The sequence below is a fragment of the Eubalaena glacialis genome, chromosome 6, assembly GCF_028564815.1.
Source record: "Eubalaena glacialis isolate mEubGla1 chromosome 6, mEubGla1.1.hap2.+ XY, whole genome shotgun sequence".
Classification (NCBI taxonomy): domain Eukaryota; kingdom Metazoa; phylum Chordata; class Mammalia; order Artiodactyla; family Balaenidae; genus Eubalaena; species Eubalaena glacialis.
Genome location: NC_083721.1, coordinates 3,887,859 through 3,915,091, shown reverse-complemented (window position 1 = coordinate 3,915,091; position 27,233 = coordinate 3,887,859). Strand labels below are relative to the sequence as shown.

Here is a 27,233-nt window from a genome sequence, read left to right as displayed (position 1 = left end):
AGACGGTCACATCCACCGCCGGCCGGGTGCCCTGCCCTCACCTGTGTGTCCCTGCAGCGCCATCACCCACCTGAAGCACCAGGATGGCTCATCAGCGAGGCTCGGATATTCTTCACCAATAGTTTGAGCTCATGAGCCCTTGGAGGTTTGGGAGGGCAGGATTCCTGAGTAGACGAAGTGCGCTGCAGATGCTGCAGAAAGGAAAACAAAGCACAGTGAGCCGTGGGAAAGAGGGAGTGGCCGCTGGACACCTGTTACAGGGAAGGAATCTTCAGGAAAACCTTCAGAGGGAGCCTGGCCCCCAGGCCTGCTCTGTAACAACTGGGGAGGGAGGGTACCAGTCACCCACAGCTGCTTCCCCTGCTTGGGAGCCTTGTACATCCCACAGAAAGCAAGCGAGGGAGTTAAGCGTTCACCCAGAGAGGACTCCCCTGAATCTCACTGTGGGTGGAGATGGGGCCATGCGTGACCCAGGGCAGGAGCTTGAGACAGAGTGGGGCGCCCTCCCTGGGATGCAGGGGCCCACTGCCCACCAGCACTAAGTGTGACACCAGCCAGGACACTGGCTACTTCCCACCTCCTGGCAGACCTGCCATCCACGTGGGGAGGATCTAAGTGTCATCCAGGTGTCACGCTAGGGACAAAGCAGAGGCAGGTACCCCTGGAGCCTGCTTCATCACCATATCCTCAAATGGGCATCAAGGTGTTTCCAACAGAGAGCCTCCCCAAGCTTGTGGGACCTCACCTTCAGACCAGCCTTTCTCAAGCTAGCTTCCACCTCCCACTCATGGCTACGAGTGTTATTTACAAGGGGCTCCTTAGGTACAAACATTTGGGAATCCTGGAAAAGCTTCTCAGAGACATCACAGGCCTCTGCACAGCGAAAGCGTTCCAGGGAGGGATCCTAAGAGCTGATTTGACCTCAGAGTGCTTTTGGGGGGGATGCTTACTAACATCTCAAGCGATTGTAGTGTTCTTTAGGTCACCACCTAGAAAACATTATTCTGAGCCAGGGCCTTGCCCACTGTGAGCTGCAGGTGCTGGGAGGCCAAGAAGTAATCACAGAAGTCCTCAAGATCCAGGTCCCTGAGCACTGGGGACAGAGCAGCCCACATGTCTGGGGTGGAGATGCAATGTTTTCTCAACTGTGTATGCGTGATGGCTAATCTTATGTGTTGACTTGACTGGACCATGGGGTGCCCAGGCATGTGGTCAGACATGATTCTGGGTATGTCTGCGAGGAGGTTTCTGCCTGAGATTTACATTTAGATCAACAGACTGTGTAAAGCAGATTGCCTTCCCTACTGTGGTGGGCCTCGTCCAATCAGGTGAAGGCCTGAATAGAACAAAGGGCTGACTCTCCCTCAAATAAGAGGGAATTCCTCATGCCTGACTGCCTTAGAGCTGGGATATCCATTTTTCCCTGTCTTTGGACTTGAGTGGAAACATCAGCTCTCCTGGGTCCCAGCCTGCTGGCTTCTCCTGCAACTCTTGGGGCTTGTCAGCCTCTGGCATGAGCCAACTCCCTAGAATAAGTCTCCTTATATATATAAATATATATATTCTATACATAAATATATAATTGGCTCATGCAGTTATGGAGGCTATTTACACACACACACACACACACACACACACACACATCCATTGGTTCTGTTTCTCTAGAGAACCCTAATATAATATGCATGTTATTTTGATACATACACTCTACAAATTTATTTAAAAGCATTATTGAATTTATGGTAGTCTTGGTCCCTTTATTTTCTGAACCAATGTATTCTAAAAATGTAGTTTTGTGAAGTTTCTCAAATTTTGACATTAAAAAGGTATAGTCATATTCAAAACAGGCAGCTCTGATTTGAACTAAGCCACCAGGATAGAATTACTGAAAGAGAGAACAGCCAAGCCTCTGCTCTCACCCCTGGGAAGCCTGGCCTGACCCCCAATCTCTGGGGCCGAGCCCCACCCGGCGGCACACCCCTGGGAACCCTGCACGCACGCCCACAAACCCCTCCCTCTGCTTGTCTGCTTACTCAGCTGCCCCTTCTGCTGCATCAGGTTTCTTATGTTCTGATAACCTTCAGCACCCAGAGCGAACCACAAAGCACTGTGATCCCCTGCTACCTGTGCAGTGAATCAAAGAGATTTTGTCTCCAGGCTCTACACATGCACAGTGGTGATGCCCTAACAGGAACCAGAGACCAAGAGCCTGCATCAAAAAATCATATTAAAAGTTATACTTTAGGGACTTCCCTGGCTGTCCAGGGGTTAAGACTTCGCCTTCCAAGGCAGAGGGTGAGGGTTCGATCCCTGGTCAGGGAGCTAAGCTCCCACATGCCTCGTGGCCAAAACAAAATACCAAAACATAAAAAACAGAAGTGATATTGTAACAAATTCAATAAAGACTTAAAAAAAAAAAAGTTATACTTTCACACTGACTTCACCACCCACTATATAATAACAGTGGATATTCTACCATGCCACATAAAAATGCTGGAAAGACATAGGAAAAATAACTTTAGGGACTGTAAATGTATGTTTTGCATAGTCATCACGAAAAGATCTGCTCATGATTGGGAGAATTAATTCACCTCAAGCCAAGGTTTTTAGATGTGTCGCCAGAAGAGATGTGCGGGACCAAGCCCAGGGAGGCTGTCCTGGGCGAATGCCCTGGACTTGAATTTAGCCAGAGAATTAGCACCTAATCAGGCGGTGGGGAGGGCCCCAGAATGGGGAGGGGGGTTGTCAGCATGGGAAGGACCCCACAGAGGAGATGGCTTCATGTGTCCACACTGCCTGAGGGCAACAGACCCCCAAGAGCCAGTGTGGACGGAGGCTGTCCCCGTCCTGGGCTAAAAGTCTGTGGGTCCAGTGTGCTCCCTCTGCCTGCCTCGGGGCAGTTCCCAGGTACCTCAGTTCTGGAAGGGTGCGATCCCAGACAACAGGCTCTGGGGGCACAGCGAAAAGTCAAGTTCTGGTTCCTAAAAGGAGAGGATCTGGGCTACTTCGGCTTGGACTCTGCTGAGCGGGCCGGACACCTCTTCCTTCCCTCCCATGGGGCTTCGGAACCCTGTGCCCTGAACTCAGAGCTTTGCCCCAGACCATGGTCATCACCCATCAGCAAGCGACCGTGCAATCTCGCTCTACCACGACGGGGGTGGGCAGAGGCAAGGTGCAGGGGTGGGGGGGCGAGCATGGGAAATGCACACAAATTCTCCAAGCGGGCGGACCGCGGTCCTTCATGGGGTCATGAAGCACCCACACCCCGTGAACTGGTTTACCTGAACTTCCCTCACATCCATAGGCTTTGTGCTCAGAACCACTGATGGGGAGGCAGAGCTAACCAGGTGCTTCAAAATATCCTTGAGACTTTCAGAGACTGCATCTGCCCCAACCGCCTGGTCCTGCCGAAAGAGGAGGGAGTCACCAAACCATCTCGTAACTAGGCACATGTACAAGTGGGCAAGCAAATGCATGGCTCTCCGGATGTCCCTGGGACGAAACAGACTTGGGGTCACCAGGGCTCCAGGAGATCAGACTAGGACAGTGAGACGCTCACTCATTCTTATCTTTGCCGATCTCAGAAGTCATTCATCCTCCTTGTTTTTAAAAGTTAAAGATAAGACATGTGCAACATAGACATGTGTTAACATTTCTGTGGATATCTTTTCAGTCCTTTCCCGTAAACATACAGGCACATGTTTTTTCTTTCTTGCCTGATGTTTGATTTTTTTTTTTAATTAAAAGGTAGTCAAGGGACTTCCCTGGTGGTCCAGTGGTTAAAACATCACCTTCCAATGCAGGGGTTGCGGGTTCGATCCCTGGTTGGGGAGCTAAGATCCCACATGCTTTGCGGCCAAAAAAACCAAAACATAAAAGCAGAAGCAATAATGTAACAAATCCAATAAAGAGTTTAAAAATGGTCCACATCAAAAAAAATAAGAAGAAAAAAAATAAATGGTATTCAAGTAAATGTAAAGGCTCAATAAAAATGAAGACAAGCTTGTAGAAGAATAACAGAGCAGGATGACTTGCATCACCAGATGTCAAGCTCTATAAGGCTACAATAATTAATACCCAACAGAAACGCACTCATGTGTTCTAGAATGTTCACAGCACCACTATTCATAATGACTCCAAACTGGAAACTACCTAAGTATCCATCAATACCTGAACAGATACGCAAGTTATGGTGCAGTCACACAATGGAATACCACATGGCAATGAACAAAAACAATGTACAAGCACACACAATGACACAGATGAATCTCACAGACATAATGTTAAGTGAAAGAAAACAAACACAGAAAAACACATACATAGTACTGCATGATTCCTTTATTTAAAGTACAAACAGGCAAAACTAAGCTAATGCTGTTTGTGGGCAGAATTCTAAGATGACCCTCAACGAGTCATGTTCTGCATCATCCCCTCACCTTGAGGCGAGGTGGCACCTGTGACTTGCTTCCAGCCAACGGAATATGGCAAAGTGATGTGATGGCCAAAGGTTATGTTATATACAACTCCCTCTTAGCAAACCAGAGCAAGAGATTCTCCTGCTAACCTTGAAGAAGTCAGCTTCCACGTGTGAGGGGGCCACATGGCACAGAACTGCAGGGCTTCAAGGAGCTGAGAGCAGCCCCAGCCCACAGCCATCAAGGAACTGAGGACCTCAGTCCTACAACCACAAGGAACCGAGTTTTGCCAACAACCATAGGAGACTGGAAGAGGATCCCGAGCTCTAGTTAGGGCAGTCAGCTCAGACCGTGATGACAGCCCATGAGACCCCGAGCAGGGGACCCAGTTAAGCCTGGACTGACCGACAGATACTATGAGGTAAATGTGTGTTGTTTCACGCTGCTGGGTTTGAGGTAATTATTAGTTGCAAGCATAGATAACTCATACATGTTAGAAGTCAGAAGCATGGTTACCCTTTGTAGGGGCTGCAGGTCGTGAGTGGAAGCGGGTAGAGGGGGTTTTCTGGGGAACTGACCCTGCTCTGTTTGTTGAGCTGGGCGCTGGGCACTCATGAATGGTCAGTGTGTGAAAGCTTCAATGAGCTGCACGCTTACAATATGTGCACTTTTCTGCATATCTTATCTCTCATTTTTTTTAAGCAAGGAGGATCTATTTTTTAAAATCTCAGTTAAAAGCCTTGTTTAAATATAATAGCTTTTGTTTTGAACTCTTAAAAGCTGGATCTGGCTGGACACTTGTTAAATGAAAATGTCAAGCTCTGCCAGCTCTGCTGGCATCCACGCCATCATTCCGTGGTTTCAGGAGAGCAGCTGCAGTGTGGTGAGTGCCGGGCCACGATTCTGGCTCTGCCATTGACGGCTCCAGGGCCCTCGGTGCCCCTCGCCACTTCTGGTGTAAACGTCCCCACTGTGGGGCTCCAGCCCCTGCTGCGCAGGGGGATGGACACTGGCAGGACTTGATTTCCACCAGGACCACAGGCCTATTGAAATATCTTCCAACTTACGGGGCTGGAAGTGATTTTAGAAATTGGTCTGTGGTGTCCCAAGGACAACCAGCTGGCCAGGCCTTGTTACAGCAAACTTAGGCCAAATCTGCCATTTATTGAAAATCTACTCTCTGCCAGGAACTCTAACCTAATAATAATCGAAATAGCTCACACTTACGTCACTCTTAGGATGTGTCAGGCTCGATGCTACGCACTTACACATATTAACTAGTTTAATCCCCAAAACCACCTTGAAAATCATCATCCCTATTTTACAGATGAGGAAACTGAGGCACAGAGAAATTAGTTAACATGTGTGGGGTCTCGCAGCTCATAAGTGGCAGAGCTGAGAGTTAAGCCCAGGCACTAAGGCTCCAGGGTCTGCACTGAGAACCGCTCTGCCATCATCTTTCTCTTATTGCAATAGGTTCTTGATACCCTTATTTTTAAACTGAGGTGAAGTCACATAACATAAATGTAACCATTTTAAGGTATGCATTTCAGTGGTGTTTAGTACATATATACACGGTGTTGTAAAACTATCACTTCTATCTAGTTCCAAAATATTTCCATCACCTCCAAAGTAAACCCTTTACTCATTAGCAGTCACTCCCCAATCCTCCCCCCCAACAGCCCCTGACAGCCACTAATCTGCTTTGCATCGTCATGGATTTGTGTATTCTGGGTATTTCATAGGAATGGGATCATATGACATGGTCATTCATGTCTGGCTTCTTTTACTGAGCACAATGCTTTCGAGGTTCATTCATAAGCTAGCACATGTTAGTACTCCAATCTTTTTATGACTGAAGAATAGTCCATTGTATGGATGTGCTGCACTTGGTTTATCTATTTCTGTCTTTTTTAACCCGCCCATTTCTCCTCACTTTACAGAGGAGGAAACCAAGGGGGGAAAGATGGGTTCTGGGGTGCTCAGGGTCCATCACATTTTAGATCCGCAGAGCAGCTGACTTGGGGACCTTCCTTTATAGCTGTCCCCCTGCCCCCATGCCATCTCAACCGCCAGGGGCCCAAGGGGTTACTAAGCCCACAGGACCCAGCTCCAAGGGGCTGGTTTAATCCCACAGGATTACTTCATTGGGAAAGTCATGCTTCTCATTAATATGGGGAGCCCATGGTTGGCAGAGAAATGTACAGGGCATTGTGGGGAGCAAGGTGTGAAGACTGCATACAGCATGCCACTGAGTGGGTTAAGAATGGGGCAATAAGGTCCATTTTGCAAAAAGAAACCTAGGATGGGTAAACGAAAACGAAAGAAACAAGCAAGCAGAGAGCAGGGGATGGATGGGGTGGAGGGGAGAGGGATGGAGACTGGACTTCTGCACACAATATTTCATGTAATTTTGACTTTTGAACTATGTTAATATTCTGCACGTTCAAAAAATATGTAAATCAACAAAGATGGGGGACAAAACCTGAAACTGTACTAACAGAAGCAAATGCTTACATCTGCTTACATTAACTCACATCAAGTTGGTAACGTAACCACACAGAGGAAAACACTTAATTTGAGTAGTTTTTGAACACAGAACTCAGTACCCCCTCGGCGGGATACACTCTGCTATGAAGACCAGCAGAGCAATCTTGAACTTCGGAAGGTTCGATGTCAGAGGTGGCAGGGGAGCAGTTTACAGAACCGTTTTGTGTGTACTGTAGGCCTGAAAAAGCAGTGCCATGTGGGGGAAAGCAGATGCAAACGTGGGCGGGAAGGAGAAAAAGAAAATAAACCAGTGACTAGGGAAACACTTAACATGTATACTTTGTACAACTAAACGGTCAGGCAACAATTCCACTTCTGACGTATGCAAGGGAAAAGAATTACAATTCAAACGTCTTAGTCTTAAAAACAAACTGCCTACACCTATATCAAGGCACAAACAGTTACAATATTTATGGACAAATTATTAAATTTTGAACAATCTTTCCAGCAACTGAAAGTGACAGCACCCATGTGACTCAGCAGGCCCCTCCTGCTCCCAAATTCACTTCCTCACACCCCCAAGACCACAGGAAGCGGGGAGATCACCTTCAGACTTGAGACGCAGCTTTGCAAAAGCTGTGGAGAGAAAGGAGGTGGTGGCCTTGGAAGCCAGGCTTTGGACTCAGGCTGAGCTGTAGGTGAGTGGAGCGCCCTCACAGTGAAGGCAAGCATCTGAGGGTCAGGTGTGATAGAACGGTGAGGAAAACCTAGGTTCCATCACTGCCATGGTTTTCAACCACTGCACACAAGTGCTTAAAAAAATCCCCGGTGCAATTAAACCTGCCTGGGGGACGGGGCAGGCTTCAGGATTTTTAAAAGCTGCCAGGTGACTGCAGGTGCAGCCCAGGTGAGAGCTGGCATTAAATCCACGGAAGGCCCTCCCCACCTCCCCTACCCCCCACCCCGCCCACCAACGTTGCCCCATCACTGCCCTGTGCATTCCCCGGGATCACACATCAGACACGCATTAATCAGAGGCTCCGTCTCCCAGAGCAGGTGGTCATGATGTGCCATGTTTGCACATACACGAGGGAGGAATCACAAAAACTCACAGACTGACCTCCCCTGGTGCTTTGGGCTGGATCGTAATGGCCATCTCTGGTGCGCTGATGAAGGACCACTTGATCTGAATGTCTTCTCTCTTCTCCTTCATGTGGAGCTCCAGCTATTAAAGGAAAAAAAAAAAAGATTATTGGAGGACTGCTCTCTTCACTGGAGTCTCAAAATGTGTCTGTGTGTTCATTTGTTTTCTTAGACCATTATTTATCGCCTCCTTGGCATACCGTGTGCTTTCAAAATGGAAAGGAGGGTCCCAAATCCCCTGACTTCCCCTTCCCTGTTGTGTAGCCCACCCCGCCCTCCCCGGCGCCTTCCTCTGCCTCAACCTGTCACTTGGAGAGGAACGTCAGGGTCGGGGCTAAAGGCCAGATGCCATGAAAACCCTGCAGCCTCTTGATGACCAACCCTCTGCTTTGCAGCTCTCTTCTGAGAGCATCACCAAGGCATAATGGAGCCGGAGGGACAAAGAGAAGGGAGCCGGACGCCTTGGCCAGCCCCACATGCTGACACAGCCCCCGAGGGTCGTGTACAGAGCCGTCAGCATTCTTATCCTCTCTTGCCGGGGCCACTACACAACCTCCACTTGAACTCTGATCTCTCCCGATGCCCCTTCTGGCCCTACCCATCTGTTGTGGCAGAATAACGCCTGCCCCCCCAAAGATGTCCACACCCCAATCCTTAGAACCTGTGGATATATTACCTCACATGGCAAAAGGGACTCTGCAGGCGTGATTAGGGTAAGGACCTTGGGGTGTGGTGACAACCCTGCATTAACCCAGTGATCCCTGGGGAAGCATAGGAGCCCTTAAAAATGGAAGAGGAAGACAGACGAGCATGCCAGGGAGATGTGATTGGAAGATAGAGAAGGATGCCAGGAACCCAGGAGTGAGGTCGCCTCTCGAACCTGGGACCTTGCCCTTAGCTGACAGCCAGCAAGGAATTCGACCCTCAGTCCTACAACCATAAGGAGCTGAATCCTGCTGATGATGGGTGAGCAAGGAAACAGATTCTCCCCCGAGAGCTTCCAGAAAGGAAGGCAGCCCACCAACAGCAGGGTTTTAGCCTGTGTTGGACATCAGACCTCCAGAATGGTGACATGATAAATGTGTGCTGTTTTCAGCTAAGATTACGGTGATTTGTTTCAGCAGCTATAGCAAACTAATACGCCATCCTTCCTTCTTCAGCTGGAGACTCATTCTAAAGCCAACATCTTGACCCTTCCCACCTCCACGCCTCCGCCCCACCACCCAGGGAAAGGGAAGGAGAGAATGGCTTCAGACTTGTTTTCTCAGCACTCAGTACTCTCCCTCATGCTAGCAACAAGCATGAAGTAAGAGAAATGATGCTTCCCTTGCCCTATAATTCTGGGTGACTCTCGCAAAAGTGCACTTTAATTTCATTGCCACAGTCCCCGAGTTGCTCCCACCAGGTCGGGGAGAGGGGTTAGCTGCTCATCTCTATGCATCTTTTATCTGAAGAACAGCAGAGGAGGGGATGCCTCCTGCCATGAGCATTAATAATTCACCAACCTCTAGCAGCTGCCTCTGCTTTGAGAGGTAATCCACAGGCTGCTTTTAAACTATGGTAAGAGATCAAAGATACAATTGTGTTACCTGTATCTGAGCTGCTGAAAATGGCACATAAACAGCATCTCAGAAACTATGTTTCCTCGGTGAATGTTTGTGGTCCTTGCTGGACTCACCCCATCCTGAAACGTGTGTCATGTTGGGTACGTGTGTCCCAGACTTTAAAATAATCTTCTAATCACATTGTCCAAAAAACTAGTCGGGGAGCAGGAGGGCTTTAACATCTGACAAGTCCACGAGGTCAACTTAACCTCTTCGACTCTCGGAAAGGGAATGTTACCAGGGTAGGGGTGGGGAGGCTGGGTTTCAGAGAAAAGCCATTTAGGGAGCCAGAAATTTTTGTTTGCTCTGGTTGTTTAAAACCATGTCTTTTAAGCAAAGCAAATGGAATATAATCTTCCCTTGTGGTTGAGGACCCTGAATGATTTGCACTCATCCCCCAAATTAGCAGTCAAGCACAAGGACAGAGGAGAGGGAACAGCTTGAATCAGCAGTGACCCCTGAAACAGACCTAGAAATTCACAGTTTTTACACACCGGCTAAACAAGAGCTTCAGTGAACTTCTACTTCTGTGTGTGTGACATGCCCAGCTATCTGATGGTTGAGGCATCCAGAAGTTTCACTAATAAGTCTATTATAATTATTACATATGTCTCTATTTATAATTGCTTTATGTATAATTATTAATGTTATATATACAATATATAAATATATCAATCATAAAAGTTATAATTATGTAAGTCTAATATAATTATTATAATAATGTCTATTATCCAAAAAATAATGGTAGTACTCATCCTTTAACATATAAAAATAATAAGGGGTCTTTTAAAGCTGACTTTTTCAAACACTAAAAGGAGGAATGCCAAGTCCAGCCCGTAAGTTGTTTTCCAAGCTGCAGGAGACTTCTGAGGTCTAGTACTTGATCCTGAAATAGAACCACTTTCCTCCTCTCAGATGCATTTACCTTAATCTAACAGTCGACAACACCCTCGATATGCTTCAGTGCCTTGAAAAATACCGTATCTCCCGTATTTGATGGATGGGAAACTCTGAATTCGTTATATATACGTGTACATATGTGTGTGTGTATATATATGTGTGTGTGTATATACCTATGTGTGTACATATGTGTGTGTGTATATACATACACCTATTTCACACACACTTTATTTCCTACAGAGACAATATAATACAGAAGGTTACAGTCCGAAACTTATGGAATGAATGGTAATTAATGAAAACAGGAGCATCCACATCTGTGATTGCACCCCTCTCACCCTGCAGGTTTATGAGAACTGTTTTCCTAGGATTCGCTCAGTCTCCCCAACTTTACCTGTAGATGAAGTGGGGAGAGCCGCACACTGTAGAGCGGGCGCCCCGTGTCCTCGGACGAGGGTAGCCCCACGCTGACCAGGAACTGGATGGTCTCGGCCACCACATGACAAAACACCACCTACAGAAGGGGCCATAAAACAACGGAACTTTACGCAAGAGAGAGGAGAGCTTGCACCTTACCCATCTTCATTTCACTGAACAAAATAATCTGGACTCTATAAATGAGCAAGGACAAGAATTCAGAGTTTCAGATATGGAGAAATATCCAGATTCACACCTTTTCTATTATGCAGTAATTTGAAAACTAGAAACGATATTTCAGATCTTTTCTTCCTGATGGACTCCTGGGCGCTAACTCTGGCTTGCCCAAATCTAGTTAGGATCTTTCCACTTACAAAGATTTTTTTCTTTAAACATGGCTTTGTTCTATTTCTCCACGCAGCTGATTTTAAATTGCCCAGACAGTTCCACATTCACATGGGGTGAACGCCATTAGCCACCGTCTCTCACTAAAAATGGGCCTTAAAAAGAAAATTTCTTATGGATGTTACAAGGAAAAAATAAAAAACGTACCCAGAACACAAGAAATTGTTTCTATTTAAATAAATTTTAACCTATTGTGGTTTTCAAAGAGGCAGGGATAATTCAAAGAACGAATGAAATATTAAAGTTACAAAATGATATAGCCTTAACAAAAATAGAATTATAAAATGAGCTCACTTAAAGACCTACGAGACAAAATAATTACATCAGGAATAAACCTGACCATATTCCTGACATAAATCTAAAGCATTTTAGAGGGATGAGTGTGAAAGCTGTTGCCTCACAGAGAAGTATCGAGTTTCTGCCACAGAATCCCCCTACTGGAGCAGACCTTCCAGAAGGAGGGGTCGGCCACCCTCCTGGCAAGATGCCAAGCAAGCCCAGTGTGGGATGACCACAAGGCCAGGTGCCAGGTGTGCAAAGGCAGGGAGGAAGGGCAGTGGGAGAGGATGGAGGGGGTCCAGCAGGTGGCCAGTGCGTCTGGCCAAAGCCGGGTCGGCAGAGGCTGAGAGTACGGTGGGATGGATCCCACATTCCCAAGGGAACTGCTGACCCCATATTGGATGGTGTCACTTGGGAAGGAAGGAAAAATTCTTTTAATTCTCTGGTGGATTTAGAACCTAAAATACCAAGTAGAAAGACTGTCAAAACAGTTACTTTGTCAGGGTAACTGCTATGTCACAAAGTTCAGACTAAAAACATGTCCCCCCCGCTGATCCCTGGCTAACCCTCTCCCCGACCCTCTCCACTCGGGGCCTACCTGCCCCTCCAACAAAAACTTGACCTGTACTACACCAGGCCCCCCAGGAAGGGGCCCATCTCCAGTGTCCACTATAAATGCTCTAGACAGTGCAGGGCTAGAAAAAGAAAATCTTGCCTTTTCCAAATACTGGCAGAAAATTGCACAACCCTTATTTTCATGCGTTCTTGTGAAGTCCCTCTCAGAGGACTGATCTATGTGGATTAGTGCTATATCTTCATCATGTTATTGCATCTCCAGAGTTCATCAAAGGGTGGAACAAAAAAAATGTTTGTATAAGAAATGTCATCTATTCATTTTAAAAATAAATGCTCTATAAACAATCCTTTGAGAAGGAACTTGTTTTTGTTTTTTGGCCGAGCCACGTGGCATGTGGGATCTTAGTTCCCTGACCAGAGATAGAACCTGGGCCCCCTGCACTGGGAGCGTGGAGTCTTAACCACTGGACCACCAGGGAAGTCCCAGAAGGAATGTATTTTGATGCCGGATGAGTTATACACACAAGTGACATGACACGGAGAAAATTCTCTGTTCTTTGTCTCAATAGCTGAGGCTGTTTTACTGCTTAAAATTAAAAACCAGACAGTGACTGGTTGACTTCTTCTTTGGAAACGTCTATACTAAGCTAATTAGAATGTTACCGAGAAAACTGACAGCTTCTTTAGCGCCCTGACTCAAGAAAGAGTTTGGTTTCCATTTGTACCCAGTTCTACAAAAAGCTACCCCACTGCTCCATTCCTGATACACAGATAGCCCAAGCACCTGGTTAAAAGCAAATAAACAAATAATCCAACAAAGATTTTAAAAGACTTTAAAACTTCTAGAATGCAAGCCTCCAAAGGTCACAATTACCATTCAAGTCACATCAGGAAAGTAAGTGCAATCACTAAAAATGGGACATCTAAAGGTCTGAATGCCCTTTCATAGAGACCCCCCTGGAGGGTCTTCCCTGGCCCTATGGCTTTCTGACCCTCTAAATAACACCTGTCATATAGACCAACCATTTCTTGGCCATTCTTTAGTATATTCAGCTGGAAAAACTAATTAAATCAACAATCTGATCAGTTTTGATATGGCCAAACAAAATGCCACCACTGTTCCTATGGGTCCAGCTGGAGGGATGACCATTAGGCCAAATCCGTGTCCAGGGCCAGGCTCTGCCCCTGCCTCTCTGAGAGTAATAATGTCCCATTTGCCAAATGGATGAGAACAAAATGGAAAGGAGGCTTTAAAAATAAGTAATCTTCTTTTAGTGCATTAAGGTGTTATCCACAATGGGGATTAAATTCTCTCAACCCAGGCAAATAGCGGCAAGGCTGTCCACATCCCCAAGGGGTCCCCTCTTGGAATAGCAGAAGGCAGAATCACCTGATGCAAGGTTAAGCAGACCCTTCCAGCTAGTGCCAGAGCATCCAGGGTTGACTTCTACCTAAATATGGACGAGTGGGTAGAGACCCTGATCTTGACCCTAGAGTCTCCCTGCCCCAAACACAGTCGTGTTCATGAGGCTCCCTTCTGAAGTTTACAAGTCAGCTCCTTGGAGCATCCCAACTATACAGGGCTGTTTAAATATGGCTGCCAAACCGTTAATGTGTGGGCCTCCCCCCGAAGCAGTCTGATATCGGTACTGGATTTTTAAAGTTAAACTGAAGCGATGTCTAGCTTCTGTGGTAGAGGCCCTGGAGCAGGACTCCACAAAGCCAAGATATGGACGCACAGAAGCAAGCTCCCTTGAAAGTAGCCAGCCACAAATCCACCTGCTTTATTCTTGAGATTTTGTTTCCCAAAGCAAGCAAAGAAATCCTCGATTACACAAACCATTTCAAAAATCACACAACAGAAGGCTGAACCGTGTATTCAGATAAATCCCCTTCCTCTCTACATAGGAGAGCCTTTCATGGGGGGTGGGCGGGCTCCACATGGGGAGGGTTTCAAAGGTGCAAGTCTTTAGCCCAAGGAGCAGCTGCGCTGACAGGTGAAGGGTCAGGGTCTCTGGTCCACCCCCAAGGGTCAAGAGGGGAGGCAGCTGAGGGAAGCATCTTCAGGATGTGAAAGTGGGCACATTTCATTATAACTGCAGGGAGGCCATCAGTCAAGGTTTTTTTTTTTTTCTCTCTAGCCTCCAGACCTTAAACTCAGTCACATACCTATGCAAATAGGTCTTATCTTCAAACTATATTCCTTTGTTTAGACAGGGGCCCAAAGAATTCCAGGCCTAGGTAGTCCCAGGTTTTGCTATTGCTTGCCAACAAGAAAGTCCTCAGAATCTGTCAATCTCACCACACTTTTCCACTTTCCTTTCCAATTAAGCCTCTTGTACGATTGCCTCAGCTCCTCCTTCTCTGAGAACACTCTAGAGAACTGGAAATAATTTAATTACTTTTGTCTCCAAAAGAATTAGGAATACAGCTGAGAAAAAGGACCTAAAAGGTTTATGTCACCCAATATATTTCACTTCAGTCACGCTATATGACATCGTGCGGGAAAGAACTCCAAAATAAAAATGGAAGTAAAGACCCTTCACTAATCCTTCAGAGTTCCCAGTCAGATTTCTTCCCCAACTCTGCAACCCAGTCTTGGCCCTGTAAGTATTCTTTAAGATGGCACGAGCCTGATAGAAAATATTACTTCTACTTTGGAACAGACTCAATTTAAAAAGTAAACTCCGTCAGAGCTGACTATTCTCAGACCATCTATAAAGTTAACCCTACTTGCCCGCTTGTTCACAATACCTGGCTGAAGGTGTATTTCTATAAGGACTCTCCCAGTGGACCGAGGTGAAAAATGCTAGAAACAAGATGGCAGCCAACCCCAAGGAATGCTGGGTAGATGCTCTATTTCATCCCCTCGAGGGGTGTGCCTTGGACCACACGGGCTCTGATACCCCACCCCCAACTACACTCTCCATCCCTTCTCTTGTTGGGATACTTTAAAAAGAACAACGAGGCTTTTCAGTAATAGTACACGACCAGAAGGTATTGTTACTACATCATGTGGTTTAATGTGAGCATTCCTTGGCTTAAAAATCCAAGAATGTGCTGTTCTCCTCCATGGACTCTATGCATTAAAAGACATATACAGGACACTTCCTTTAAAACGAAGGCACTTGGTCACACCTCCACCTAATGCCACTGCTCTGTGTGTTCCAACTCACAAACAAAACCCCAGCTTACCCGAGGGTCCTTTTACCTGGTCTTCACCAGGCGAAGTACCTGAGGGCTGACTCAGCCCAGAATTCCACATGCCTCTATCCAAACAAACAGGTGGCCCTCCCGGAGACACTGCTCCCATTCACATCTCAAAGGGCGGGGCCTCCAATGAGGAATTTCGCACCTGCCCTTGGAAAGACCTGGCGTCAAAACAATTTCACAACCTGTTAGCATTTTAGCATAAATACCAGGCTAATGGGGTACCTGGAATTTCAAGTCATGCAAAGCCAAAAAAGAGTCAACCAAATTTCCTATTTGCAACTACAACTTTGCGTGCTCTACCCTTGCAAAGTAAGGGGTCCACCAAGGTCTGGAAAGAGCACAGGAGTGCCCAGAAGCTCCCAGAGTATATTTTAGTATATGAATGCATAACAGCCTTAGACATAAAAAACCCATGTGCTCACAATATACAATTCATCCCAGTGACGGCTGTGGGGTTCCCCAACATACACTGTGGAATAAGATTCCGGGGGAAATTCCATGCAATTTCCCGAGGTCTGTTTGTTGCTATGGTTTTACAGAAGCAAGGGTTGGTTAGTGCCTTTCAGTTCTTTTTTTCCCATTTTCACCGTCTCCTTCCTGGGGGGGGGTGGGTGGGAGCTTAAGTGAAATGATAATAATAAAAATGTAAAGAATAATAGTAACTGTGCTGTTTACGGTGTATTGCGGTTGGAGCTCGTTTCTGGAGGCCGACTCGGGTTCAGTTCCAGCCTCTGTTATTCAGCAGCTCTTAGTTCCCTTGCCCGCGTGCCCCAGCCTCTCTTGGCCTCAGTTTCCTCCTCCGTACAATGGGCACAATGCTTCCTTGGGCAGAGAAGAGCTGTGGGCACTAATGAGAACAGACACGGTCCTTATTGCCCGACGGCATCAGAGCTACCACGTGGCCGGGGCCCTGCAGGTGCTGCACAGGCCGGGGCCGGGGAAGGATTCATCCTTTACAGGCACAAAGCCCGTGGCTCAGAGAGGGCCTCACACGGAGAAGGCCAGCGTCACTGCAGTCCCCCAGCAGCAAGTGACCCTTGCTTTGCCTGGCAAGCCTTCCACATATACATCCTGTTCACAGGGACACTCGGCACGCTTGCTAAGTAAATGTGTGGCCTTTGCAGCGAGTGCCTGTCCCAGCATAACACTCCCAACCCTGATGCTCGTTTGGAGAAGCTCCCGGGCTGCCCTTGCAGACCTCACGCCTTCACAAAGCTTCCGAACCCACGCATTTGCCCTGGAGGGGTTACGGCTGCACCCCAAGAAGGAAGAGCTAAACTAAGTTTGCTCCTTCCGGGTCAAACATTCTGGAGCAAACCTCTCCTAGGACATGAGGAAAGAGAACACAGCTGAAACTCGCTGCTCTTGTGTAAGAGCGCAGTTACAGTCTGGGAGAGAGACATGTACTGGGGGCGTGTTGAGACTGGAAGGGAGGACACAGAGAGCCCTGGAGAGAAGTTGAAGGGCAATGCTCTCCTCCACAAGAAGTGCCCCACCGAGAATGCCTCTCGGTACCGAGCCCTCACTGGGCCTGCCACCCGGCTAAGCTGAGCGTGTGTCTGCAGACCATGAGCCCTGGAGACCCAGGGGTGCTTCCAGTCGCCACCTGGAAAGATGCCCGTCCACGCGAGCACAGGCGTCCTGCCCTGCACGGGGAGAACTCCTTTAGAAAAATGCCCCTGCCCCAGCACAGCTTGCCTCTTGGGATAAATATCTGGTCTTTGTCCTCAGTTCCTGGCACACAGCTCCTAAAAGCCTTGGAATCTCCGGAGTGATAAGAATGTCTTTTGTATGCTAAGGAGATGACTGGTGGTTGCGGGCCCCTAGATAACATCAGGATGGGGACTGGGGGCCAGAAAGACCAAGGCGTGGTTAGAGGGTAGCAGCTTTGCCACCTGGACTTCAGGGGAGGGGATGGGAACTAGAGAGGGAACACTCACCCATGCCTGTGATTTAATCAGCCATGCCTCTGTAATGGAACCTCCAGAAAACCCCTAAACAATGGGGTTCGGAGAGCTTCTGGTCCTGGGAGGGCGGTACATGTGGAGAGCGTAGAAGCTCCCCACCCCATCTCCCTTCCCTGTCCCAGGCATCTGCCATTTGGCCGTTCCTGAGCTGTGTCCTTCATTAGACACTGATAATAGTAAGTAAAGTGCTTTCCCGAGTTCTGTGAGCTGTCCTAGCAAATGCTCAAGCATTTGGAAGGGGTTGTGGGACCTGCCGCTTTATAGCCAGTTGGTGGGTACAGGTGGCCAAGACTTGGGGTTGGCGTCTGAAGTGAGGGGCAGTCTTGGGCTGAGCCCTTAACCTGTGGGGTCTGTGCTGTGTGGGTAGTCAGTGCCAGAATCGAGTTGAATTGTAGGGCACCCTGCTGGTGTCCAGAGAACTGGAGGACTGCTTGTTGGGTGCAAGAAAAATCGCACACATTTGGTGTCAGAAGAGTCGTGAGTAAACTGCTCAGAAGCCCCCAATTCAGCCACGGCTGCCGGGTGTGGAGTGTGCATCTACCACGGGTCCTGCAAGGTGACTCAGATGCTCTAAGCTACGCAACACCCCACTCTCTGTGCAGGACGGGGGGCGGGGGGCCTGCTGATGAGCCAGGTACTTGCAAAGGTAGTTGCTCTGCCACCTGGGGGTCTTCGGGGGCTGCAGGAGAAAGTCCGAGCACATGGCAACTGGTAGGCAGGGGAGACCCGGTTCTGTTCTGCAAGGGTCGTGCCAGGAGACTCAAGACCAAACCCAAGCTGGGAAGATGCTCACAAAGGGAGACCAGAACCCCATTCTCATCTACTTGATCGAAGATGTGACTAGACACCAGACCCCAGAGTCATCCCTTTCGTTACCTCAAATGTCATCCACACGCCCCCTGTCAGGACTGAGTTAGAGGGATGAGAAACACAGACCCTGACACTCTGGAGGGAGCGTGGAAAGGGGAGGGGGATGTCATTCCTTGGACACCTTCTGAGCCCTCAGGCTCTGCTACGGTTCTTCCCTTCTCAAGAATTACACAGAGCGGAGAGAACACATGACGTTGCTGGCACAGGATTCAGCCTAAGTTTGGAACCCATGGGGGTTGTTTAGATCCTAAAAGGAGGAAGACACCGTCATCAGCGTCCTGCCCGACAGGCAGCCCTAGAGCACAAGCTCCTGGGACAACGCCTGTCCTTCGTTTAACGCAGGGGTCCCCAACCCCGGGGCCGGTCTGTGGCCTAACAGGAACCCACAGCAGGAGATGAGAGGCAGGCGGGCGAGCGAAGTTTCATCTGCCGCTTCCCAGCGCTCACATTACTGCCTGAACCCTCTCCCCTCCACTGCTTCCCACCCCCCACCCGTGGAAAAGTTGTCTTCCGCAAAATCGGTCCCTGGTCAAGAAAACACACGAGTCAAGAACTACGAAGAAACTTGTAAAAGAAAACGAGATCCTGTGCACTTTCCCAGTAGTTTACTGGGTAAAAAGCTTCCTAGAAGATAGTGTGGACAGCCGTCCCTGGTCCTATCCGCGGGGAGCAGAGGAAGGAAGGCTGAGAGCAGAGAGGAAGAGGGCAGACTTAAAAAAAAAGCTTATGCACTTCTATATATTGTTTTTAACTTTTTGACGGGTATGCACAATTTCTGTAATGGTATTAAAACAAACACAGTTTAACTGTCCACTTTCCAAAGGATGCTTTTCTGGCACTATATATCAAGACCTTTAAAAATGGTCTATTGCCATTTCCAACCTCTGCTCCCTCCCGGCACCTCCAGGCCAGCCCCTGAGATCTGCCCCTCTCTTAACGCTGACAGTGTCAGAAATCAGCAAACAGAAACTGTCCACCACAAAGGGACCTGTGGTCTATTTGTAATAATAGGGCACTCACTGCACAGGGGTACTTCCCAAGCAGGGGCCTTGGGTAGGTGAGGCCAGCAGCAATCTGTCCCTCAGTCCCCCAGCCTTTGAAACTTAGGCACTGGAGCATCTGCTCGCAAGGCCCCTTCCAGCTCTTATGGGCTGTGCCGGTGTCAGCATCCTGCCTTGTGGCCACCAGTTTCCTCCCAGTATCTTCCAGAGACTTCTCCATGCTTGTTGCAGGGGTTATGGAGCTCTGTGACCCCCGTATTGGCCAAGGGTGGGGAAAGAGAGCTTCCCTGCGCTGCCCGGGCAGAGGAAGCTGGGCCAGCCCCTGGGCGACCAATTCTGGAATCCGTGGTGGAGCTGAATCGTGCGTACCTACAACCTAGGAATGCCACGCCTGCCCTGGAGATGCTCCCGTTCTTATGCCTGAGGACTCAGGAGACAGTCCCCGGCAGCTCTGCTGTACTTGAGAAAAAGAGAAAACTACCTAATTATCCATCAGTGGAAGGTGGAAAAAGCAGCCCTGGTCCACCCAGAATCCTGAACTGTAGTTCCAGCTAATGAACTAGAGCGACACAAATCAACCTGGATGAACCTCCAAACTGTCATGTTCTATAAGGAGAAAGCTTCTTGTGAAACTGTGCACACAGAACAATAAACGTTTGAAATGCACAAACAATGCTCTAGCTGAGCCAGAGAGGAGATACGCAAGAGGTGGGGTTCCAGGGGGCTGGATGTGAGCTCCTTCTGGGCCCGGGGGCCACCCAGGTGTCCCCTCCTTGCTGTCTGCTAGATGATATGCATTTAATTTGATAATAAAATATAGAGAGATACAAGGGTGAGCCTTGGACCTAAGAGTTTCTCAGCACTTCTACAGATACTTTTTGTTAAAAAAAAAAAAGAACTTACAATTATTTATGGTATTTGACCAGTCTAATAAGTAACTTCAGCATGTGAGCTGTTAGCAACTACAAAATAGACTCTACGTAATATCCAAATGACTCAAATCTATATATCGTGTCATGGAAATTATTCACATATTATTTATATAACTATATATATAAATTTAGATAAAATTCACCCATTTAAACTATACAATTAAATGGTTTTTAAATATATTTCACAGCGTTGTACAAACATCACCAGTTTCGAACATTTTCGTCACCCCCCAAAACCCTGTCCTGTTCACCTAAGCAGTCCCTGTTCACGTCCCCTCAAGCATTACCCGGCCCCAGCCCCTGGACACCACTCATCTACTTTCTGTCTCTACTGATTTATCTATTCTGAATATTTCATATAAATGGGGTCTTATGCGTCCTTTCACGTCTGGCTTCTCTCACTTCGTGGAGTGTCTTCGAGGCTCATCCACGTGGGAGCACGCGTCAGAACTGCATTCCTTTAGGAGGCCAAATAATACTCCATCATGTGGATATGCCATGTCTTATTTATCTAGTCATCAAGGTAATGGATCAGATTTTATTTATTTTTTTGATGTAAGGTGTCTGGCATTTTCAGTAATTCTAAGACAGAATAAATTCCCCCACCCCAGCTTTTTTTTCTTTTTTAAGTTGAAGTCTAGCTGATTTACAATGCTGTGTCAATCTCCGCTGCACAGCAACGTCACTCAGTTATCCAACCCCGCTTTAAATTCGCTTCCTCGGTGAGGAAAGGCCCAAGGCAGGTGACGGCGCCCGGCTCACCTTCTCCTGGGCTGACTGGGCCACGCTGGACACTTGTCCCATGGCCAGCTCCAGGGGCTGCTGCAGCGGGTCCTCCTGGAAGCAGAGGAGTGGCGGGCCCTGGAACGGAAAAGCACGGTGAGGAGACGGGTGCAGTGCCAGGCGGGGTGGCTACTTTCTAAAGGCAATGACGTACTTGCCGCAAAGCTCGGCAGACCTCAGAAAATGTGGTCTGACTTCTTTTGGTTCAATCCATGCCTCTAAATAGCAGCAACGGGCAAATATCAGTAAGGAACACAGGGACAAAACCAAAGATGTTGCAATAAAGTCGGCAAAGGATATTTTGAGAGCTCGTGTTTACAGTGTAAGGGGAGAAGCCCAGGCTCCTGGGGTGGACGGTGGGTCTGGAGATCAAGCACAGCACCTGGCCAAGCACAGCAGGTTCCAGGGCTGTGCTGCCCTTCTTCTGGGAAAGCGCGCTCTCCGGTTTCAGAGAATCACCTCGCCCTGCTCCACGTGGGTGCTGGCACTCTATTCAGGGTGGCCCCCTTCTCCTCTCCCACTGCCCAAACGGCGCGTGAGTGGGAACCCGGGCGGGGGCAGTGGGAAGCTGTGGCTGCTTCTCCCTGGAATTTGGGATTCCTTGGCTGGAAATGACCTTGTGCCGGGGCCATGCCCAAGGATCGGGTTCCTCCAGGGCTGCCAGGCTCCTGCCCTCCAGGGTCTCCTGGTTCAACCCCGTCCTCGGCTCTGTGCATCCCCATAAGCTTCCAGAAAAGTCCTCTGTGGCTTGTCACCCTATGTCCATTTTGGTTCTTGCAATTAAAATCTCCAAGTGCAAGACGTGCAAGTAATGAATATGACCACAAGGCAACAAGATTGATGTCTTATAAAAGAACAAATCAGGCTTGGATTGCCAACCAAGTCTTGGCCTTTTAAAAACAAGTTCTCTTGAGAAGCTGAACACTTATGCCTACAATACGACCCCGGAACGAAACTCTTCTTAAACTCTTTTGCTGACATGCTCCAGAAAGTACATCATCGTCAAGTGAGCTCCGATTGACTGGTTAAAAAAGAGATTCAGACCCACAACTTCCCTCCGTATCTCATCTATTTCCGAGACTCTCAGCTGCGATGTGCTGGTTCCAACTACAAGGCCAGATCAAGGGTAGGGAATTAAAATGGTACAAAAAGGCACCAAAGCTCTCCTGGCAAGTGCAGTGCAGAGAAACAAGAATGAAGTCATCACGGGGCTGTTTCATAAGAATTCCCAGTGATCCAGAGTAAACCTACAAGGCACAGAACATTGTCACTGACATGCTTCTAACCTCACCCTGTCTTAGCAATATTGATCTCACCCCCTAAGAATCATCAGGGAAGAATTACATCTACTTCTCAAGCGTGATGAAGTCATGCTTTGGGGGCTGCTCTGCTGACATTCTCCACGGCTAGAGCTTGCTTGGGTATGACCTGCTGACCAGGGGCTTGGGGATGACAGCGCGCTGTGTGCCAAGCTGCGTGGCCGGAAGAACAGCACCCACCCAGCACAGAGCCTAGCGCCAGGCAGGGAGCCGAGCCCTCGCGGGAGTCGTTACAGCTGCCGGGACTGCGCCAGCCTGAAGACGCCACGTTGCCTTAAGCAGCCCCGATGCCACCTCCTGCCCCTGCCTGTCAGGAGGTGCCATCTACATCCTCTTATGTATGACAGCTTCTGAACGAAAACCCTGGAAATATTTTGCTAGGGAAGTTAATGTCAAGGGGCAGTCTCACAAAGGAAATACATTATGAAGTTAAAATAAGGACCCAGAGGTTCCCCTTCCCTTTCTGCTTGATCCTTGAGTTTCAGGAAGCCTGGCATGCGTGCAGCACAGCCACAAACTCCCACATCTCTGCACCCTGTCCGTGGCCAGGCAGCCCCGTTCCGGACTCAACCCCACTCAGACTAGAGCAAGATTTTACGTCCACAGGAAAAGCAACAGGCAGGAATTGCCAGGAAAACAATGAGAAAGAAAAACAAGAGACTAGCTCTCCTAGACATTCAGACGCACTCTAGAACCTCTGTAATTCAAAGTGTGAACACACAGATGACTAGTAGGGCTGGAACAGGATGTCCACAATAGACCCCAACACATGTGGAAACAGTATGTGACAAAGGTCGCATCCCAAATCACTGGCGAAAGATGGATTTTTGAAAAATCTGGATACGGGAGGAAACCCAGATAGAATGCAAACCTCACTCCACTACAAGTAAAGAACACAACCACGCGAAGGGGAAGGAAACAGAGCTAACCTGAGAAACTGAAGAAAACAGTATCCTGGCTGCACATGAACGCTAGAATCTAGTCAGTAAATGTGTTTCTCAGGGGGATACAGGTCAGCAATTCAGAAAGTAAGTTATGTGTAAACTAGAATTGACCAAATAAATATGTTACAGAGAGTAAGTCCCAGATACCTCACTCTTGGAGGAAGAAGTTAGAGATAAGGAAAGGGGAAGATGAAAATGAACTCTGTGCTGTTGACCTGGAATCCAGGATATAGGTATAGTTGTGGTTTTGAAGATGCAGACAGAGAGACGTGTGCACATGAATGTGTTAGCATCCACATACACATTTCCTAGGTCTGTCCACTAAGAGGGTCTAGAAGCAATGAGACCCCAGCAGTAATGAGCACACCTGATGCCCAGATCTTGTTTTCTAAACACTTCTCCAGGAAAAGGAATCAGAGCTGCTTAGAAAAGTGACTGAATCCAGGGCCAGAGAAGAGGAAAATAGAAGACGAGCTTAGAGCAAACATCTTGTGGAACCATCAAGCAAGGAAATGCTAAGAAAAGAAAAAAACTATGTGTGTGTGTGTATATATATATCTCAGTGGAAGAACACAAAAGAGCTTCTAATGGCCAAAACAAGAACAGTTTAAGCAACAAAATAAATAGTGATGGTACTGAATTATAACCCATGGAATAAAATAAATACCCATGAGTCCATACTGATGTAAATAATCAATTAAATATATAGATGGAGGAGAAGTGGCAGCTCTTTCTTGCAGTAGAATTCCAATGAATAAATGTAGAAGGAGAGAGGGAAACAGAAAATAATCATTAGGCAAACTCCACAGAAGTCAATGGCTGCAGACTAGATACACAGATGGATGGCAAAATCAGTGAGTGAAAGTATGAGGGGTGACAGGATTTGTACAATCTCAAAGTATCTCCCGAAGTTATGTGGTAACTATAGGGGGAAAGGATAAGAGGAGACATAAGATGTAAGAAGAGAAACTGGCGGAAATCACCTTAACCAAGGAATGAAGGCCACTGCTTCTCCCCAGCAGTAAGCCACACTGACATCACGCACCCCGTGATGCAGTACACTGAAAGGGGCGCATCACTTCTGTGGTTTGTATAACTGCAGTCCAATTGTGTGAAAACACCAAATTGAGGGATATTTGGCAAAATAACAATCAATACTCCTCAGAGTTGTCAAGGTCACAAAGAAATAAGGGAAGACTGGGAAACTGTTACAGCCTGCAGGAGACAAACGCAAAGCAACAACTCAAGCCATGTAGGACCTGAACGGGACCCTGGAACAATAAAAGAATACTGGTGGAAAGCCGGTGAAATTCAGGCTGTTGCAAAGTCACCACAGCCTCTGCTGTTGCAGGCTTGCCCCGCATTCCAATTATAACTACCGTACCCCTCCCTCCCCCCGGCCTGAGTGAGCCAGAGTCCCCTCATCAGCCACTGCTTTAACCCTGTCCTGTCTGGGCGGGAACAGATGCCTGAGGGCAACCTACATGTAGAGGTGGAGCCAAATCCAAAACTGAACCCCAGGAGCTGTGCAAACAAAGAACAGAAGGGAATTTCTCTGTGCAGCCTCAGGAGCAGCGGATTAAATCCCCACAAGCGACTCGAGGTACCCTGCATCTGTGGAATACCTGAATAGACAACGAATCAACCCAAAATTGAGGCAGTGGACTTTTTGAGCAACTGTAGACTTGGGGTTTGCTGTCTGCGACTGACTTGTTTCTGATTTTTATGTTTATCTTATTATAGTTTTTAGCTCTTGTTATCATTGGCAGATTTGTTTATTGGTTTTGTTGCTGTCTTCTTTTTTTAAATTACTTTTTAATTTTTTTATTTTAATAATTTTTTAATTTTAATTATTTTATTTTACTTTATTATTTTTTTTCTTTCTTTTTTTCTCCCTTTTCTTCTGAGCCGTGTGGCTGACAGGGTCTGGTGCTCCGGTCTGGTGTCAGGCCTGAGACTCTGAGGTGGGAGAGCCGAGTTCAGGACATTGGAACACCAGAGACCTCCCGGCCCCATGTAATATCAATTGGCGAGACCTCTCCCAGAGATTCCCATCTCAACACTAAGACACAGCTCCACCCAATGTCCAGCAAGCTCCAGTGCTGGACGCCCCATGCCAAACAACTAGCAAGACAGGAACACAACACTACCCAATAGCAGAGAGGCTGCCTAATATCATACTAAGCTCACAGACACCCCAAAACACACCACCGGCCGCAGCCCTGCCCACCAGAAAGACAAGATCCAGCCTCATCCACCAGAACACAGGCACCAGTCCCTTCCACCAGGAAGCCTACACAAGCCACTGAACCAACCTTACCCACCAATAAACAACGGGAACTACAAACCTGCAGCCTGTGAAAAGGAGACCCCAAACACAGTAAATTAAGCAAAATAAGAAGACAGAGAAATACACAACAGATGAAGTAGCAAGGTAAAACTCCACAAGACCAAACAAATGAAGAGGAAATAGGCAGTCTACCCGAAAAATAATTCAGAGTAATAACAGTAAAGATAATCCAAAATCTTGGAAACAGATTGGAGAAAATACAAGAAACGTTTAAAAAGGACCTCAAAGAACTAAAGAGCAAACAAACAATGATGAACAGCACAATAAATGAAATTAAAAATTCTCTGGAAGGAATCAATAGCAGAACAACTGATGCAGAAGAATGGATAAGTGACCTGGAAGATAAAATAGTGGAAATAACTACCCCAGAGCAGAATAAAGAAAAAAGAATGAAAAGAATTGAGGACAGTCTCAGAGACCTCTGGGACAATATTAATCACACCAACATTTGAATTATAGGTGTCCCAGAAGAAGGAGAGAAAAAGAAAGTGAGAAAATATTTGAAGAGATTATAGTTGAAAACTTCCATAACATGGGAAAGGAAATAGTCAATCCAGTCCAGGAAGCGCAGGGAGTCCCATACAGGATAAATCCAAGGAGAAACACGCCAAGACACATACTAATGAAACTATCAAAAATTAAATACAAAGAAAAAATATTAAAAGCAGCAGGGGAAAAGCAACAAATAACATACAAGGGAATCCCCATAAGGTTAACAGCTGATCTTTCAGCAGAAACTCTGCAAGCCAGAAGGGAGTGGCAGGACATATTTAAAGTGATGAAAGGGAAGAATCTACAACAAAGATTTCTCTACCCAGCAAGACTCTCTTTCAGATTCGACAGAGAAATTAAAATCTTTACAGACAAGCAAAAGTTAAGAGAATTCAGCACCACCAAACCAGCTTTACAACAAATGCTAAAGGAACTTCTCTAGGCAGGAAACACAGGAGAAGGAAAAGATCTACAATAACAAACCAAAAACAATTAAGAAAATGGTAATAGGAACATACACATCGATAACTACCTTAAATGTAAATGGATTAAATGCTCCAACCAAAAGACACAGACTGGCTGAATGGATACAAAAACAAGACCCGGATATATGCTGTCTACAAGAAACCCTCTTCAGATCTAGGGACACATACAGACTGAAAGTGAGGGGATGGAAAAAGATATTCCATGCAAATGGAAATCAAAAGAAAGCTGGAGTAGCAATTCTCATATCAGACAAAATAGACTTTAAAATAAAGACTATTACAAGAGACAAAGAAGGACACTACATAATGATCAAGGGATCAATCCAAGAAGAAGATATAACAATTGTAAATATTTATGCACCCAACACAGGAGCACCTCAATACATAAGGCAAATGGTAACAGCCATAAAAGGGGAAATCGACAGAAACACAAACATAGTAAGGGACTTTAACACCCCACTTTCACCAATGGACAGATCATCGAAAATGAAAATAAATAAGGAAACACAAGTTTTAAATGATACATAAAAACAAGATGGACTTAATTGATATTTATAGGACATTCCATCCAAAAAACAACAGAATACATTTTCTTCTCAAGTGCTCATGGAACATTCTCCAGGATAGATCATATCTTGGGTCACAAAT

The 27,233-nt window shown here is 47.0% G+C and overlaps 1 protein-coding gene across 3 annotated transcripts in view; it reads right to left on the bottom strand.

Moving 5' to 3' along the window:
• Window positions 1-27,233, bottom strand: part of C2CD2 (C2 calcium dependent domain containing 2) — a 57,450-nt gene that overhangs the window by 20,453 nt on the left and 9,764 nt on the right. Inside the window, exons 1-6 of one of the 3 annotated variants that reach the window (XM_061193885.1) lie at window positions 21,378-21,454; window positions 20,975-21,073; window positions 10,947-11,066; window positions 8,026-8,130; window positions 3,282-3,404; window positions 71-191 (exon numbers count right to left, since the gene is read on the bottom strand). In XM_061193885.1, coding sequence (XP_061049868.1) covers window positions 71-191; window positions 3,282-3,404; window positions 8,026-8,130; window positions 10,947-11,066; window positions 20,975-21,016 — 511 coding nt within the window. In that variant the 5' untranslated portion in view covers window positions 21,017-21,073; window positions 21,378-21,454. Of the gene's footprint in view, window positions 1-70; window positions 192-3,281; window positions 3,405-8,025; window positions 8,131-10,946; window positions 11,067-20,974; window positions 21,074-21,377; window positions 21,455-27,233 lie in introns of those variants that run through there. The other 2 variants (XM_061193883.1, XM_061193884.1) reach the window with 2 other exon arrangements.